Source organism: Lissotriton vulgaris, chromosome 5 (genome assembly GCF_964263255.1).
Source record: "Lissotriton vulgaris chromosome 5, aLisVul1.2, whole genome shotgun sequence".
Classification (NCBI taxonomy): Eukaryota; Metazoa; Chordata; class Amphibia; order Caudata; family Salamandridae; genus Lissotriton; species Lissotriton vulgaris.
In genome coordinates, this window is record NC_141693.1 from 1550967499 (window position 1) to 1550987109 (window position 19611).

The window sequence follows — 19611 nt, forward strand, 5'->3', positions numbered from 1 at the left end:
AAAATACACCAAAGAATCATCCAAACCATAAATAGGCAAAAGTGACCACAAACTAGAACGATTAACGAAATCAAAGGCTGAACTTAAATCCATAAAGCCAAGGTACAGAGGAGATTTTTTTACAATAGTGTACTTTGCCATTAACAGGTTCAAATTCAAGCATTGTTCAACAGTGCCCACATGGCTTCTAAAACCGAGCTGGCAATGGTGTAAGACAAGGGTTGTGAGTTGTGCCTGAACTGTACCCTGAAACCGCACTAGGAGCCCAGCGGACCGGCTACCCTCCATCTGCACGGCCGGCTCCTGCCCAAGGGGTGGAGGCCGGGCCCCCGGGGGAGGTGAGCCGCACGCCATACTCCCCAGCGTTCCAGGCCACACCAACGGGACACGCGGGTGCCGGGATCAGTGGGTCTCCCTGACACAGCACCTCCACTACGCTGGGACGTGGACGGCCCGATTTCTCGCCCACCTATGTCGAGCACTACACGCAGAGGGGGCCGTCCGATCAATGAACTCTTCATGAAATCCTCCTCTAAACAGGGGAAATCCCAATCGCCCACAATGCCGGCGGCTCAGAATGTCACCTCGATCAAGGAGCCTGCAGAGGCCCCCATCACGAAATCGTTCCTAGAGTCCCTCTTCAGCACGCTACGTGAGGACTTCCAGACTCTGAAGCAGGACATGGTGAGTGAGCAGAGGGAGCTGCGCCGGACCTGGAGGGTCTAGGGGAAAGAGTGATGGCGGTGGAAGAATCGAATCAGACCCGCTGTGACGACCTGGTGCTCTTCCAGCAAGAAGTCATCCGTCTTCAAGAGCAACAGGTAGGCCTCCAGGCCCACGCGGAGGACCTTGAAAACCGCTCTCGGCGGAACAATATACAGGTTCGGGGAGTGCCATTGAAAGCGGAGGGGAACAGCGTCACGGAGTATCTCCAAGCCCTCTTCCGAGAGGTTCTCAATGAAGCAGCCGACTTCCCCATTCGCATTGACCGCGCTCACCGGGTGGGGTTGCCTCGCCGAGCTCCCGCCCCCCCACCAGACATTTTAGCGTTCCTCCCGGACTTTCCCCTGAAAGAGAGGATCCTACGAGATGCGCGGAAAGCACAACCCATCCGCTTCTGAGGCCATCCCATTGAACTATATCAAGATCTCTCGGCAATTACTCTGCAGAAACGCAAAGATTTCAGAGTGGTCACCACGTTCCTGAGAGACAAGGGGGTGCCCTACTCCTGGGGTCACCCATTCCGTCTGGTCTTCAAATGGGAAGGCACCTTGCACCAACTCCGTTCACTCCAGGACACCTGCGCCCTGTTGGGTATTGAGCTCCCCGACGACAACTCGGACGGGGCTTCCTCTCCGGGGTTATCGCAGGCAACCTGAACCCACTCAACTGAGGGAGCATGGCAGCAAGTGAGGAGACGTCGAGGCCCTAAACATACCCACCGCCCAGACCCAGAAACGATCGCGAAGGACAAAGCTGCGGCCATTGAGGAGGTAGTTAAGGACACCACCGCTAAACCCTGAACTGTGCACTGGTGGGGGGCCACACTCACATTGCTACTCCGAAGTAGGGTGGGGGGAGAGGGGCGGGGGGCCGCAATGGCTGCCACTGCCACAATCCACTTCACCTTTTTTACCTACAGGCCTGATTTGACTTGGGTTAGGCCTGGGACTATGACTTTGGGTCGGGTACCACAAGTTGGGGTTAGGGTGGGCAGGGGCGGGACAGGGAGTTGGGCACGGGGACATGGGGGAGTTGGGGGGAGAGGGGGATCGGGGGAGGGGGGGGCCGGTGTCTGGTGTGGGTGGGGCGAACGGTACTGGATCCCTCCCGGTGTGGTTCATTTACATCGACGCAAGTTGGCACGGGGACCTGGCGCACCTTGGGCACACTGCACACACTGCCATGCCTACAATCTTCCTGTAAATGGCTAATCCTCCGCTGAAGATCCTCACCTTAAATGTGAAGGGGCTCAACAACCCCATAAAGCGCAGAGCCGTCCTGTCCTTTTTAGAAAACTCGGGGGCCGAAATCTGTCTGCTCCAAGAAACTCACTTACTCTCCAAAGACTGGCACAGGATGCGCTCCAGGGCATTCCCGACTCAACATTATTCCTCGACCCTTGAGAAGAAAGCGGGGGTGGCTCTTCTGGTGGCACGTCACTTCAAGGGGACAATGGGAGACAAGGTGGCTGAAATTAAAGGGAGATTCCTGGCTTACACACTTCACATAGGAGGGCTGGACATGGTTGTTGGATCTCTGTACGCTCCAAATTCCAAGCAGGAACCATTTCTAAAGGGGGCACTAGCAGACGCACTGCAACCCAATGTTAAGGCGGTACTGGTGGGAGGAGATGCAAACCTGGTAATGAATCCCGACATGGACAGGTCTGGCCACCGACAAGGGTTTGCCGGGGCGATCACACGAGAGGGGAGCCGGTGGCTGTCGGAGGAGGGGTTCACAGATCTGTGGCGCAAGCGCCACCCCACCTCCCCGGGGTACACCTTCTATTCCCACGTACATCGCACTTACGCACGCATTGATCATTTTTTGGCAGCGCAGACGCGTCTTCCTTGACAGAAGATGTAGAGGGGCTCCCAGCGGCGCTATCGGACCACGACGCACTTCTACTGCACATGCAGGCCCCTGCGCTTAACCGACACAGAGGTAGATGGCGACTCAACGACGCCCTCCTGCAACACGAGGGGGTGACACAGAGACTCCAAGACCGCATCATAGGCTATCTACAGACTAACGACACCCCGGAGGTTTCCCTGACCGCGGTATGGGGGACACTTAAGGCGGTGGTGAGGGGCGAGCTGATTTCGGTGGCCGCGGTGGAAGCAAAGACTCGGAAGGAAAAGAGGCTTTCCTTGTCAGCACAGGTGCTCGATCTCGAGCAAGCCCATAGCCGGACCGGAGCACCCAGGATATGGAGACAGCTCAAGGCGGTTAGGGCTCAGCTTGCCAGTTTAGACCTGGACAGAGCAGAGTACGCAGCCCTGAGGCTGCGCCACACGTACTATGTGGGGAGGAACAAAACGGGACGCCTACTAGGGAGTTGCCTCAAGGCTAAGACCCTGAAGGCGAAGGTACCCCCGTCCACGCTCAAGATGGGATGATCGCCCAAGACGATGTCCAAATAGCAGAAGCCTTCCGCGGGTTCTATGCCTCGTTGTATACGGCGGAACCGCCGCCTGAGCAGGCACTCACTGACACCTCCCCGACGCGGAGATAACGCCCCTGAACGAACACACCAAGGTCTCCCTTGACGCTCCCATCAGAACCGAGGAGGTCATCTCCGCGATCGCGCGTCTCAAGCCTCTGAAAGCCCCAGGCCCGGATGGCTTTTCGGCCAGCTTCTCCAAGGCTTTCTGCCCCCAAATCGCTCCGTTGCTGACCAGACTGTTCAATTCCTTCCAGGGTAGAGGTTCCATCCCCCAAGACATGCTGGACGCGGACATCGTGGTTATCCCTAAGCCGGGTAAGGACCCGTCCCAGTGCAAAGCATACAGGCCCATCTCCCTTCTCAACCTCGATCTAAAAATTGTTCACAAGCGTGCTGGCTGCTAGATTGGGCCCGTGCCTACCGGGGATTATTGAGCCAGACAAAGCGGGATTTGTTCCCAATAGACAATGCGCGGACAACACTAAACGACTGCTCCATGTCATTGATAAAACTCATTACAATGACTCCGACGCGGTCCTCCTGTCGGTGGATGCCGAGAAGGCGTTCGACAGGGTGGACTGGGGTTATTTGGACGTCGTCCTGATGCGCTACGGATTCGGAGACCGATTCCGCACGTGGGTGGCTAGCTGTTATGCCACCCCACAGGCCAGGATCTCGGTTAACGGGGTACGTTCAGAACTCCTAGACATTAAAAGGGGAACCAGGCAGGGGTGTCCTCTCTCGCCCCTGCTTTTTGCTCTGTACATCGAGCCCTTGGCCCAGCGGATCCGAGACAACGGGTCCATAAAAGGCGTCCACTTTGGCGGCGAACAACAGACCATAAGCCTGTATGCTGACGACATCTTAGCGGCCCTTGAGGACCCCTCGACGTCGGTACCGGCTTTCCTTTCAGAGGTGGAGCGCTTCGGGGAGGTGTCGGGGTTCAGGATGAACTTAGAGAAATCCCTAGTCTTGCCCTTGGGTCGGAACGCGAAAGCGGCACGACATGACCACCAAACATATGGGGACTTAACAGTTCAGATGTCCATACCCTACTTGGGCATCTCTCTGACCCCGAGCACCACCCAGACGGTTGAGGAGAACTATACGACGTTAATAACTGCCCTCAACGGAGACCTTGCGAGATGGCGTCGTCAGCCGCTCTCCTGGCTGGGACGAGTAGCAGCGGTAAAAATGACCCTGCTCCCCAAGATCTTATACCTCTTTCAGACGATCCCAGTTACGCCCCCGATCGAAGTACTCAAACAACTGCAGGACTCCATCACACACTTTGTGTGGGCGGGTAAGCGTCCTCGCCTCTGCAGAGACCTCAATACAAGAGCCACGGCGGACGGCGGTCTCGGGGTGCCTGACCTCCTTCGCTATTTTCAAAGCGACGCAGCTCCGCTACCTCCTAGAGTGGAGTAGGCCGGAGTCCGAAAAACAGTGGTTATTTCAGGATCGCGCCATGGGCCAGATGTCCCCATGGAAAATCCAATTCCTGAGACGCAAGGACAGGCCCTCATACCTCAAGAAATCCCCCATCACGAGAACGGTGATGCAGGTTTGGGACAAAGTAGCGGTACCAAAAGGCCTTACCACTTTCCCATCCCCGATGTCCCCCCTGTTCGAAAACCCTGCGTTCCCTCCGGGTATGGCCCCACGGTCATTCCGCAGTGGCGAGACTCGGAATGCAAAGCGGCTGGTGATTTCTTCAACCCCGAGGGCTTTATGCCAATCTGCACTCTGCAAGACTATTACACACTCCCGAAGATACCACGATTCCAATACTTCCAGATTAGACACTGGCTTCTGGAGAAAGATGTGCAACCTCACGTAGGCAGACCCCTGACAGTCTATGAACGCTGGCTTCACACAAAACAAAATGACAGACACGCAATCACAGACTTGTACACGATGCTCGGCCCACCTTCCCCTGCTGCTCGTTCGGCGGGACAGAACAGATGGGAACACGAACTAGGGCGCGCCTTCACAGATATGGAGTGGCAGGACATCTATTTCAGGGCCCACCACACCGCCCACATGTAGCCAGTAAGGAAGCAGCGGTGAAAATAGCGTACTACTGGCACCTCACGCCGGCCCGGCTTCATCAGGGTAACCCACGCAGAGACCCCGGGTGCTGGAGGGGCTGCGGGCAACAAGGGACACTCACTCACATCCTATGGGGATGCCCAGAGGTTCAAGGGTACTGGGAGGAGGTGCTCCACAGCTTTGAAAAACACTTCAACACCGAAATTCCCCGATTCCCGGCATACACGCTCCTCGGCCTCCCCAACGCCATCACGTTCCCTCTGAAATCGGTCAGGGGCAAGCAGATGGGGCTGGCGATGGGGGCGGCCACCCAACATATCCTGTCACTTTGGGGCACCTCCAGGAAACCTACGCACACGGGGTGGCTTCATCGCCTATGGTACGTTATGGGTATGGAGAAAATACAGGCCTCTCTCACCCAAACACGGGACACATTTCTGGACATATGGCAGCCCTTCGTCTCCCTCCTCTCGGAGGAGTTCCACGAAATCACTTGCCCAAAATACCTTAGAGTACTTAGACTTCTAAGAGACTTTCAGGGGGGACCTTGCTCACCTACCTAAGCGCCGCTGGTCATGCCAGCAACGACAAACTGATGCCATCGCACTTATCACACCGGAGAGGGGGAAATGTGGGTGGGAATAGGGAGGGTAAGGGGGGGGGGTTGGGAAGTTGGATGTTTGATAGACTGGATTACCACTCGCTTTCGAATGCAGGGCCTTCCCGACTCTGACATGTACTATTTAGCCTCCACGGACCCAGCCGATGGGAGAAGAGGGGTAGCAGCTCTTGGCAGGGCGACCGCATGCTCGCCCATGATGTTGATGTATCCTATGTCTATTGTGTTAAACCTTCAATAAAAAGATTTAAACCAAAAAAAAGGGGCAGCTAAAAGATTCGCACTCCCTATTCCCAACAAGCAGATGGCCAATTTTTTATGATTTTAAGGAGCCTTTCTATTGCCAGCTATATTTGGGAAGAGGGCTTAGAAATATGAAAAATCCAGCCACAGTCATGGCGGTTCTTTCACACATTGACTAGAAATATAAAGCCCAAGAGGATGCCCTGGCTTGTCTAACTGGCCATCCAAAGCCAGGCTCAGTAATTACACAGGCAGCCCAACGAAGATCAAAGAACTCCTCAATTCCGATCTCAGCGCCTCTGGACAAGGAGGGCAGACTGCAACAGTAGGATAAGTGTTGGTTAGTGTAAGGGTACTATGCGTTGTAATGGTATGCTTTGTAATGACTTGCGATGTAATGCCTGTGTTGTAACATGCATTGTAATGACATGCGTTGTAGTGACATGCAATGTAATGACTGCGTTGTAATGACATGCGATGTAAAGGATGTTGCGATGTAATGACTGCTATGTAAAGGTAGTGCGATGTAATGACAGCATTGTAAAGGTTGTTTCCCCCTCCACGCAATAAAGACTGACACAGAGACAGCTAAATTGCAGAGGACTCTTGAGTTCAAGATGCTCTTTCGTGGGGCCAGAGGAAGAGGTATGCCATCATATAGCGTAGGTTATCACCAATACTGATATTCCTCCTACACATCTACCTCCCAGCAGTTTCCACTGCTTTATTCCCACAGACAACCGCCTCAAGCGTCCTACAGCAGACCTGCACCTAGAGGAATAGCAACTAGTCAGGTAAAGGACGCTGGCCTCCCCCAATGACCTGTCACAGGCTCCGGCAATTCCTATCTCCTCAGTATTCAGACTAGAAGAATATCCTAGGTCATCCAACATTGGCAAGAGGTAACATCGGACCAATGGATCCTAGACCTTGTACAATTCGGCCAAACCATAGAATTCGTTCAGAACCCACTAATAAACCCACTGCACTCTTCCATTCCCAAACATCTACAACTGCTTAAATTGGAGGTCAAGACCAAGTTTCGGAAGGGAGCAATAGAGGGGGTCTCTTTCCCAACTAGGTAAGGGATTCTATTCCTGTTTCTTCCTGATTTGCAAAACGTGTTAAGAATATCTCAAAAAACAATCATTCTGCATGGTAACATAACAAAACATTCTTTTACCTCTAAACAACTCTCGACCTTCATTATGCATATTTTCTCATCTCCATCCTTCTTTCCCACAGTAGATTCCGAAGGTTCACAGTAGCTGTCAGCCACTACCAGTTTAAGGTCTGAAATCAGCCCCCAGTATATTTACAGTGGCTCACTCCGGTAGCAGCTTTTCTAAGGAAACAAAAACACCAGGTGTTCCCATATTTGGATGACTGGCTCTTCAATGCGCATTCCAGTCAAGCAGCACACAAATCAACAAATGCTTGCATAGGTCTGTTCATCGAGCTAAGTCTCACTCTGAATTGGACAAAGTCAAGCCCACAACCATCAAGAACTATAACCTTATTGGGAGCAACATTAGGGCTGTAACCAAAAAAGCCTGCCCCACATAAGAAACAAATGTAAAGCTAACAACATTAGCAAAGTCCATTCAGAAAAAAGAGTCTCTTTCAGTACTCGTCTACAAGTCAATATTAGGGATGATGTCATCAGGCATTCCTCTAGTTCCGTTCTGCCGGCTAAGGATGCAACCCCTCCTGGAAAAACTAGACCTCCAATGGGTACAAGCGACAGGTTTGTTAGACAATCTCATCAAAGTCATTCAAGCCATGGCCAAAGCCCTAGCTTGGTGGGCACTGCAGACAACTCTCAGAAGGCCTTTCATTCCTAGCTCAACCCTCTCTGTTGGTCATTTGCACTGGTACTTCCTTGAAGGGACCGGAGAATACTTTCAAGACCTACAGGTCAGCAGCAAGTGGCAGAAGCCTCATCTGCGTTTTCACATCAGCCTGCTCGAGCTCAAGGCAGTACATCTGGCCTTGCAAGCTTTCCTCCCCAAGATAAAGAAAACATAGGTTCTCATAAGAACGGACAATACAGCAACAATACAATACACTACATAAACAAACAAGGGGGTGTGAGATCACTTCTCCTCTCTCAAAAGTCACAAGTCATCTGGAATTGGGCCATCTGAAAGAGCAGAGCATATCCCAGGAAAGCAAATGAGATAGCAGACACTCTCAGCAGATTGAGCTCATCTTGCCATGAGTGGGAACTAGATCAAGAAGAAGTCAACCACATATTCTCACAGTGGGGATAACCCAGTCTCAACCGCTGCGCCGACCCACAGAACACCAAATGCTGATTCTTTGCAAGCTGGCTTCACCATCCGGAATTGTGGGGTAATGCATTTTCTATGGCATGGTCTAGAATCTTTGCTTGCACCTTTCCGCCCATTCCCCTGATTCCAAAGTTTCTCACAAAGATGAAGATCGAACCTTGCATGTTGATACTGATAGCCCCAATGTGGCCTCGCCACATTGGAGCTGCAGAACTCCTCCTGCTGTTGGAGAAATCTCACATCCGATTGAGAGTCTCACCGTATCTCCCATCAATAAGCGAGGGTCAAGTCCTGCAACCAGATCCGGAGTCTCTTCACTTATCGGCATGGCTCCGGAGCACAATGAATTCGCCCATCTGACCATCCATCCAGAATGTATTGAGATACTTTCCACGGCCAGAGCGGACAGTATTAACAAAACCTATTTTCACAAGTGGAAGCGATTTTGTTTATGGTGTCAACAGGAGAGGATACACCCACTGTCCTAGTCACCTGAACAGATGTAACCATACCTATTGCAATTGGCACATTCAGGTTTAGCTCATGCATCCACCAGAGTTCACCGCGCGGCCATTTCTCGATTCAAACGATCACCCAGGTCACCTTTATTATTATCCTCCAGAATAATCAAACAGTTCCTCAAAGGCTTATTTAGGATCTTGCCTCCAGTCATCTTGGCATCTAAACACGGTGTTATCACAGCTCATGAGCCCATTCACAGAGCGAGTTTAAACTATCTGTCCTGGAAGGTTGCCCTCCTTAAGGCCCGGATGTCTGCGACGGGTCAGTTGTAGTGTAGTTCCTATATTCCCAATAGGCTCTGCGCATTGGAATAATATATCCTATAGATGTGACGTAGGACTTATGTCGACTAGGTCTCTATCGAATATATTAAACCTAATTGTGGGGGCCAGCTAGCTCAGAGGTCACTAGAAACTTTCTCGAATACACAAGAAGGGATTAGTTTCTGACAACCACATAAACATGACAACTTTGTTTCCCCCAGAATAAACGTATCTTCAGAGTCGTGGAAACAATAGATAGATATTTTACTCAGTCAATCGTGCATGCTTCATTTCATCAGAGGTGCAGAGAAAATAGAGAGGCAGGGGTTTTCATTAAAAATATTTATTGAACAGTCTTCTTTCTCATACAGGTAAAGTGAACTTCTACAATCGTAATGCAGGCTGCAAAGTATAATGCGTACAGCGAGAAGAGTATTATAAAATAATACTGTAAAAGCATTGTATGGTTTCTAAACCATAGATAAATAAATACATAAATAACGAAGGCTAAAAGTACTCAACTGGTGCTTCTAAAATACGCCTACCCCAACATACCTAACCTAAGTCTTAAAACTAGGGAAGAAGCAAGTGTGGTGTAGCATAGGTTTAGTTTCTTTGCCAAGAATCTATCCAAGATTTCTCTTGGGGTCTAATCAGCTCCATACCTTAGTTTAGAATGAAGGAGGTCTGGTATCTCTGTCTCAGAACTCAATTTCCCAAACCCCCGTGAGGAGTGCTTAGAAACACTGGAGCTGGATTCTCAGCGAGAGAAAGCTTCTCGATCAGTGCGTCAGCTGGAGGGTCGGCTTCCTTCGGCACTTGCTGTAGCGAGCTGCGTCGGGCAAGTAGATAGTCGAACTGCTCTGAACCACCGTGTCTTGCTAGAGCAAGTGAAGGCATATTTATACCTTGAAGGTGCCTAGTTTGACGTAAAGTTGGGTATAATAACGTCAGTAAAGAACCCCAAGGGAATGGTAGTTCTTTGTAAACTCCATGAGTTCTTGGACAAATCAATATTCAAGCAAGGGGAGGTCCCTGACTGCTTAGACCGATTTTCCAAGAAATTGTTGTGACGTTTTGGTACGGGTAGAAGTAGCCATGCCTGTATTTGGACTGCATGGGCTATGTCTAAATATGGGTATAATTTATATGCCTATATTAGGGCAATGTGAATTGTGCCTATATAAGGGCATAAATCGGGGAAAATTTGCTCGGATCCTAAAACGCCATACAACACAGTGAGATCCAAGCCCTCACTATTCAAGAACCCTTTCTACAATTTAGAGCGGACAGGATAATCCTACGTACAACCCCATTGTTTATACCTAAAGTCCCTTCGGACTTCCTCAATGAGCCGCTGATTTTGAAGACTTTCTTTCCAAACCCTTTAACACCGATTGAAAGGGCTTTTCACTCTTGGACATCAAGAGGTTCATCAAGTTCTACATAGACAGGAACCAGAGCTTTTTTAAGTCTAACCAATTGTCGCTTACAGTGCACCAGGAAAGGGGCAACCCTTTTCCAAACAGTGCATAGCTAGATGGATATCTGATGCATTTCTCTTCTGTCACCAAGCAGCAGGACAACTGTTACATACTTCTGTGCATGCTCACTCTACAAGGAGTATTTCAACCTCAACGGCGCTGTTTACTGGTCTGCCTCTCCAGGATTGTATTTATTTATCTAAAAGGTTTTATATAGTGCTGGCCACACCCGGAGGTATCAGAGCGCTTTACATGAGTAACAGTTATATCATGAAACAACGGCTACTGTGGTATGGTACTATATAATATATTATTCAATGTATAGCTTAATAGCAGATTCTAAAGACACAAGAGGGCTGGCAGGGATGTCAAAAGAAATACACCAACAATTTAAGATAATTCTCAATACTGTTTATATACTTCAAAACATTAGTTTCAAAATTATGCAAATGTATTCAGTTTGTCACATAATCATGCGAACACAAGAAAAAGGAGGTGCACAGTGTCCCAAGTGTACATGTGAAACCAAAAAATAACTATACAAACAACATACATTAAATACAAGCACAATGGTTTCGGATAGAATAACAAATAAGAAGGAAAATGACCAAAATATTAATAATCAATTATTTTAGTGTCTATATATAATCCTAGGCACTAATTGTTGGTTCAATTCCTTGTGGCGTTGACGGCGTTTCGACCCTCAAGAATACGGGTCTCTTAAAATAATTGATTATTAATATTATTGAGTATTGAGAATTGTCTCAAATTGTTGGTGTATTTCTTTTTGACATCCCTGCCAGCCCTCTTGTGTCTTTAGAATCTGCTATTAAGCCATACATTGAATAATATATTATATAGTACCATAACACAGGAGCCGTTGTTTCATGATATAATTTAATGCCCTGGTTCCTATGTGAGTAGGGTTCTCCTTGTTCTTCTTTGAGGTTACATGAGTAACAGATCATAATTGCAGGTTACATCGTTACAAACATTATTCAGTTATTTGAGCCTGGCAACATAGTGACAAATAAAGTCGCAACCGACTAAAAGGACATAACAGGTCAGGGAAGAGATTTGGGGGAGGGGGGAGGTGAGAGCAGGGGAAGTAGACAGAGAATGGAGGAGGGGAGGGTGAGAGACATAGCATGGAAAGAGGAGGGGGAGGGTGACGTGGACACACACCATTCAGAGCTGCGTCCAAAGTCCAGGAAGCTGTGATCCTAGGGGAAGTGGTATCATTTCCCCATCTCTGTAGCGAGAGGCTCCCTAAATGCAGTGGTCTCTCTGAGGGGTCTCTGAGACTCCAAGGCCTACATACTGGATCTTTCCGCAAAAAGGGGAGAGGGAGTGCTTTGGCAAGGGATGCAATACCATACCTCAACTGTGAGTGGCTCCCAAGGTGCTATGTACTCTCTCAGCGGGTTCGCTGAGACTCCAGAGTGTAAATATTGGATCTCTCCCCAACAAGGGGAGAATGAGTGCTTAGTCAAAGGGCACAAAGGGAATAGGGGCTAGGCGGTCTAGCGGGCAAGGGGAATGATTTAGGTGAGAGGGGATAGGAGCCAAGGAAGTAAGACAAAAGAAAGAAAGAGGGCTAAGTGGGAACAGATGGATCGAAAGGAGACTAGGAAAAAGCAGAAATTACAGAAATATGATGAGGCAAGGAAAAAGCAGAATTACAGAAATATGATGGGGGCGGGGCGAGACAAGGAAACGGGGCGAGAAAGTCCAGCTGGGTAGGTGACGGTCAAGGAAGAACCATGGCCGAGCTCCTCAATAGCAGAATTAAGCAGCTCCCCCGGGCGTCAGACATAGTGCTTGGACTCCGCTGTCAAAGGCTGTTCAGCAATTATTATATAGGGAACCAGGATATTTGCAGAACAGCTACCTGGAAGAATATGCATACCTTTACGCAACACTACTGCCTGGATTCAATTCCTCAAGGCGATGTAGCAGTAGGCCAAGTGGTTCTAAGACATCTTTATCGGTAAAAGTGAGCTACCTCTTTCTTCCCATCAACCTGTTATGAGTTCCGTACATTGTCTGTAATATATTGTTTTTTCTTTATTCATGTTACATATTTGGGGATTGGGCCCAATGGAACATCTGGATTGGGCCTCCTTAAAACACATAGTAAAAAGGTTACCCTAGATGTAATTATTCAAAGAACACTTTGCTCCCAGACAAGTAAATGCATTTCTTGACCTGTGTGTTTATTCACAACTTATTTTGTGATCCTTTATGCAATTTTCTTTACATCTAAACATATCTGTTAAACCACATTGAGATTTTCAAAAATACACTTTTTTACATTATACAACACTTTACAAAACTCTGACATTACTTATACCATAGTGACATGTATTGACACATACTCATGTGACCAGTTTGATAATGAACAAAATGCAGAGGTAGTAGTTGCTATGATTATTATGAAAACCCTCTTGCTACTAGTGTTCCTTGGGTGTTCTAAGCCAGTTGTGTTACAGTAGACTTAGTCTTTTTTGCATGTCTACTGTACGACTTAAACACAATGAAGACAATCCCCAAGTTTGTCCTTCGATGCGTTTCGAGACTCTTTTTCCTTTTGGAGTCTCCTCAGGACCCTGACTGGTTATAATTCTTGTTCTTTTTTAAATTAAAGGACATTCATTGTGCTTTTGCAAAGATTCCTATTTCAAATTTAGACGGCTTCCGTTAGACCTTCATTTAGGTTCACATTTTCTTCTGGAATTTTATTGGGGCTTGGCGTCGCTCCGGTTCCTGCTCGCATCAGTCTCCTTTGTTTATTCTGTGTAAAAGGGAGATCTCTGTAGAATTGTATTCCTTTGAACTCTGGTGGATTATTGCATTTTCCTGGAGAATATGTGAGTTGCAGGTGATGTCTTAAAATCAACCCTTTAATCTGGTTCTACCATATAAGATGATGTAATACGTCTGATCTAAGTTCTTGCCTAAAGCTGTTTCTCACTTTCACGTATTGAGGTTGTTGGCAGCCTTTTTACTCCACCTCACACTGTGATGGAGGAGGAGAAGTGTCACAGATTTGACCAGAGGCAGGCTCTCTGCTACCTGGTAGAGAAATCCAAAGGCTAACATACCTCTTTTTGTTGGTTTCTTGAAGGGTGGAGAAAGAAAAACACTCAGAACCCAAATTACATCAGATATCTTGTGATTACACTCAGTTGCAAACCGACATAAAAGATGTCTGTATCTTTTGGGGCAAATGTATTGCCAAGTAAGGGCCAACAACCAGGCTTTAGGAGGTAATCGGGTCTTGGAGGCCAATACACGTTTTCCAAACATCAATATCTCGACTTGAAGGCAAGGCACGCACATGAGTGGTTCTCCGATGGCTATTGGGTTGAAGTTTTGTTATGGCGGTTATTGGCAGGGGAATGGACGGAACGGAGACATCATGACGTCAACGTCAGTGATAACATTGCATGTCAGCATTCATTACTCCATGGCTTCCACCCCTGTTCGCAATGCTTATTTTATATGTCAAACCTACCTGTAACACAAAACTGGAGAGTGAAGACTAAGAGGTAAGGAAATGATATTTTTCACTACTGAAGCCTCATGGGTGACTTTCCATTTACATCTTGGAGTATAAAGACTTAAGTTGTATGTGTTGTATTGGAGGAGACCTTCAATTTTGGATATGCGCTGTCATCACTACAGTACTTTTTTTCTTTTTTCTTTTGTAAGCTGCGCTGCCTGATAATGTGGGGTTTGGAGTGGTGGAAGGGTGAGTAATTGAGAATGTTAGTTCCATTATAAACAGCACTTGCAAATGTTACATTAGGCACAAATGTACTTACTGCATCTACTTTTTATCCTTAACCACCTACTTTGTCAGATATGGAGTTCTTGGAAGTTCTTACGGAAGGTCTGGAGAGAGTCCTTTTGGTCCGCGGGGGTGGCACAGAGGTCATAACTATTTACTCATAATCTAGTATTTCCTATTTCAGTTGTTTATCATCAAAGATCCCCATAACTGGACATCAAAATGCCAGGAGGATTACAGAGGCCATTCTCTGCTGCTGTTAGACTTATGTGCGCTCTCAGTGCAAACGCCTTACAAACTGCTAATAAGAAAGATGTTCACTTCCAGGAATACATTTTCTGGGGACCTGCATGTTGGTCACTGCACACCAGCCAACAGGCGCGTCTCCCCTTTGATGTTTCTCTACTTTCATCAAATGAAATACCAGCTATTACCAGTTACATCAAACTTCTGTGGTGCGACTGAATTGGGGCCATAGAGACAATTTTATGTTCTGGAGAATAGCCCTCATCACCAATGGAAAACATAGTTTTAGGACCGTTTTGCTGATGAAGGACAGTATCGCCTTTATCATTTTTATTTTTTACCTTTTTTTGCTGATGAGTGGCTATTTGTTTCCACAATGGAAGCTGTACTTCCTCCGGATGCACTGCTGGGTTACCCAGACCCATTGATCAGCACACCTATAAGAGAGCAGTTGAGGTCATTGTTACAAAGGGAAAGACATTCAGCTGATTGGGGTCATTGATACCTCCCAAACTTGAATTCAAAGTCTTGTGAACATTGGTTATGATTCTCCTGGGTATAAATTTGTAATTTTACATTTTTATTTGAATGCTACCTGTTTGTTGGGGGATGGCAGGTTCTTTGACTTTTCTACTAGCAATGGGAGGGAACTGCTTGGGGGAGAAGAAAACAAAACATGGACGTTGTGGAAAACTGCACCTTAAGATCAGTAATCTTCAACCTGAGAACTTAAGAGTAATAAAGTTCAATGGCCTTTGCTGAATTGACTGAAGACACGGTGGCTGAGGGTGTTTAGGAAGAGCCTAATAGCAACACTTGTGGCCATTGTTCTTTGCTGCACAAGTATCACTATTCAATAAAAATGTATTTATTTCTGGATAGTTTGATAAAGAAATCTACATGCCCTATACCGCTATCTTTTAGCTGCCAACGTTTGTAGTTTAAAAGGCATGTCTTTGAAAGGTGAGTGTGGAGCTTTGAGCCCAACATGCTGCTGAAGTAGGTAGGGTGTTTTCTCAAGAGGATTATAATAATTGAAACAAAGTACCAGATTATCTCCCTGAAGGTTACCTTACAGTCCCTTAACAAATATATACATATATATTTTAATTTGCACAGTTTGATAAACATATGTGTTTCCCCTCTGATGATGGACTTTTTCCTCATCCCTAAAGCTGCCTGGCACCAGAAACATAGTATGATAAAGGTGCAATAAGGGCACTGAAGATGAAGAACATTCCTAAACCATTTTGCCATTTCAGTGTTTAGAAGTGCGATATTTGGTTTCCTTTACCTGTCTGAGGAAGTGTATACTGGGAGAGCAATTCATTCTATCAGCACTACCGTCTTGTGGGAAACCCCTATCAGGCATTATCTAGAGTCTGTAAAAATAGAACCTTAGTTTTTGATTGCCTGTAGGATCTGCCAACTTTGTAATGATGTGGTAGGATATGCCAACTTTGTAATGATGTGGTAGGATATGCCAACTTTGTACTGATGTGAGACCACTAACTCTATTCTTGGAGGACACCATCAAATGGATCTGGCGATCTTATTATGAAATAACCAATTAAGTGTTTTGCTGTGCCTCTATATCTGCAGTGAAATTCCATCATGGTTGTGCATCGTAGACTGGACCTCAGCTGGTGTTCATTGTTAATGACTTGCTGAAAACTGTGAGGATTAGTCTGGCTTTCCACCATCTACCACTTTAGGATCCTATAGTCGAATGTGAGATGTATGTTTATATGTATGTATGTATATGCATGTAAGATGCTTAGAATGTATCCCTCATAACCACAGGGCAAGAACCATGACCCGCTGCTCATTCCAGAGAGTCATGGGAGATTTGTCTAGGAAGTCTCTGTTATTTGTAGTCAACAGGTGTGTAGGTTGATGTCCAGTCCATAGGCGAACAGAGATCCTTGAAAAATTTCAATGCCATGGCTCAAGATGGCAGATGATTAGCATATCCATTCCATGAGGCATACTAGGGGTCAAGACCAAGATGTGCATCCCCCTTGTAAGAGGTAGCCATCAGGCTAATGGATATTCTACAGGGGCAGATGTTCTAGATTTCTTTGACACTGTGTTACTGTGAGCTAATGTCCATTATGGAGCACAGAGGATATCAGTACAAGATCTTGCTCCGACTATCCAAGTTGATTCATTGTGCTTCAGAGTGAGTGTGAACTGAAGTTCATCTGACTGGAAAAGAAATTCAATTCCTCTATTTAGTGTCACCTAAGAATTATAGGAAACTATGAATACCAACATATTTCTTAGTGAAAGAAAATTAAGCCAAGAGATTTTAAAACTTATCAGTGAGTTCAAAGTCAAGTATGTGTCTGTTCCTATGAGATTCTTATTTGTCTTATATTTTATTCCTTCACTTTGGAATCACTTGGCTAATTTTTAACTTGTAGCTTTCAATTGGATTTGATTTTTCTTTGTTAAATTATTTCACATTTTATTTCTTTCTGTAATTTTTAATTTTGCACATCAGTCATTTCTTATTTTACTTCTCATACTTTCCAAGTTCCTTTCAATTCCTTAGTCTCTGTTAGTGTTTATTTTCCTGTACATCTATGCTAAATTAATGCCTCATTTACTTTCTTAACATTTCTGCTACTTTCAAAATGATTTATTTACTTTGGATTCTTACTTTCACACTTCAAGGTGCTTAGGCTCTCTCATCTAATTTCACACTGTGGTGCCTCCCTTTAGGATCTTCCTCATTTGCACAGATGCATGGGGAAAATTAAAAAGGAAACACCACCCAGGTCCTTTCTCCTTTTCCCACTACCTGCCTTAAATAAGCCCTTTGTAAACAAAGACCATGCTCAAACCAAATGCTCTGAACTTCTTTTAATATTGCCCTGTAATGTTCTTTTGAACAATTGTAATATACTTTTAGAGCAATTTCATCAAACTAGATGTCAATGAAAAAATTTTATAAAAACAATTGTTGTTTTTATGTAACTTAACAGTGGGGGTTGTGACCTTTGTAGTTGTCCCATTCAGTACACTTTTTTTGTAGTTCTTTTTAGTCAGCCCTAACCTTGTAAAATTGATGGGTATATTCTGTATTTTCTAGGACCTCTGTCCTCTAAACAATATACCGCGTGCCCTCTGAAGGCAGTATGTAGTCTCCTCTGAAGATCATGTATTTTCTCCTTTAAAGAAAAGGACCTTCTGCTTTCTAGGCTTTCATCCACTGTTGACCATGCCACCCGGTGACAAGGTCATGAGCTCTTGAAGACTATCTCTTTTCACCGGCATTCTCTCTGCTGTATGTAAGGCATTATGCAATGCAAGTACCACATTTAGATTTTTTGCCTAACTGGTTTTCTGAAAGTGAGGCATTGATCTGAACATTGGTCTTGAAATCCTGATGCATTTTAAAGAACAGGCTTTCTTTCTTCTGAAGACCAAATTTGCTGTCCTCTAAAAAGAAGAGTCTTTTGATGATGAGATCTTTTGTCCCCTGATGGCAAGGCCTTCTGTCCTTGTAGGCTAAACCATTTAGCTTCTGAAGACCAGGCTTTCTGCCCTCCGAATGAACTGGCCTTTTACCTGGCAAGATAGGGGTTTTAGACTGTGACCGGTAGCTCTTCTGCGCTTTGCATACGAAGCCTTACATCCTTAGAAAACCCTGCATTTTAACTTCTGAAGATAAGGCCTTCAGGCTTTAAATGTTTTATTCCTCTGGAAAGGTGTCCTTTGTTCTGTAAGGACAAAGCCGTGTGCCCGCTGAAGAGGTATTTTATCAGATGGTTCCTTTATATTAAATCACCCAGCTGATGAACCCTGTGATATGGCAGTTGAAGGGTACCCGCTACCCATGGTTTGCAGAAGGAACACTGAACATTTTCGTTAGGTGTCTGAATGTTTGTGTGTGTACAATATTTGCTATCATGTTCGAGGGATCATTTCTTCTCGATAGGGGCATATGCTAATATTTCTGCGTCCCTGTTTAAGTTTGCTTATTGGGGGTCAGGTGGGACTGTGATGGGAAAAATGTTGTAAAAAACATTGATACGGAAGGGAACGCATTTTAAATATGACTAAAACAATGATGCTTTTCCCTCCCAGTTTATTCAGGTGGGTTATTTATTTTAGGACTGTGACATTTTTACAGACCAGCAATATTCTTTGTGTACATCAACGTCATTGTGTAACTGGAAAATGAATAAATCGTTTTTATTAAAACATTGGTCATTGAGTTATTTGAAAGAAGCATCCTCCACTGACCGGTGCAGAAAACGGCCCTTTGCATGTGACAGACAGCTCATCAAGGATTGCGTCTGGAAAGCAGTGGCGAAGTGTGTGCTTTAATACGCATGCAGGAGACGGGGATACTGGGAATTTTTATGAAAGGCATCTACAAACGGTTATATGATGGAACAACGCAGGGAAATACTTTACAAGCCTTTACAACACATTTTACCCCGCATTTTTTTAGAATGCTTATGCTTTTACAATGAATGCCATTACTGTGCATTTTATATATATATATATTCAATGAAAAAAACATAGGTTATAGGCCATATATAGTTAGGAATTAGCATTTACAAAACCTTATTTTACTCGCATAAAACCATTGAAATTCCATATATAGTTAGCTAACTATAAGCGCTAACTATATATCGCGCACCCGCAATCCACTGCTGATGATGTCACATATTACATCATTCATGACATGGTCAGTGACATCACTGATGACATCACTGATGACATCTCAAATGACATCACTGATGACATCACTGATCACAACATCCAGTGATTGTATGTGTCTGTAAAGTTTAAATATGTTTCACATATTGAAGAATGAGTGGATGTATAAGTGTCTGGATGAAGAATTTAGTAGGTGCATGACTGACTGTATGAGTGAGTGATTAAATGTGTCTCACTGAGTACATGGGT

The 19611-nt window shown here is 45.9% G+C and overlaps 1 protein-coding gene across 4 annotated transcripts in view; it reads left to right on the top strand.

Annotated features, from left to right (window-relative positions):
* SLC12A6 (solute carrier family 12 member 6) overlaps window positions 1-18897 on the top strand; it is a 734261-nt gene extending 715364 nt beyond the window's left edge. For 2 of the 4 annotated variants that reach the window (XM_086923612.1, XM_086923614.1), the window contains exon 25: window positions 14512-18897. In XM_086923612.1, coding sequence (XP_086779738.1) covers window positions 14512-14603 — 92 coding nt within the window. In that variant the 3' untranslated portion in view covers window positions 14604-18897. The remainder of the gene's footprint in view (window positions 1-14511) is intronic. The other 2 variants (XM_086923613.1, XM_086923615.1) reach the window with 1 other exon arrangement.
* The last annotated feature ends 714 nt before the right edge of the window (window positions 18898-19611 follow it).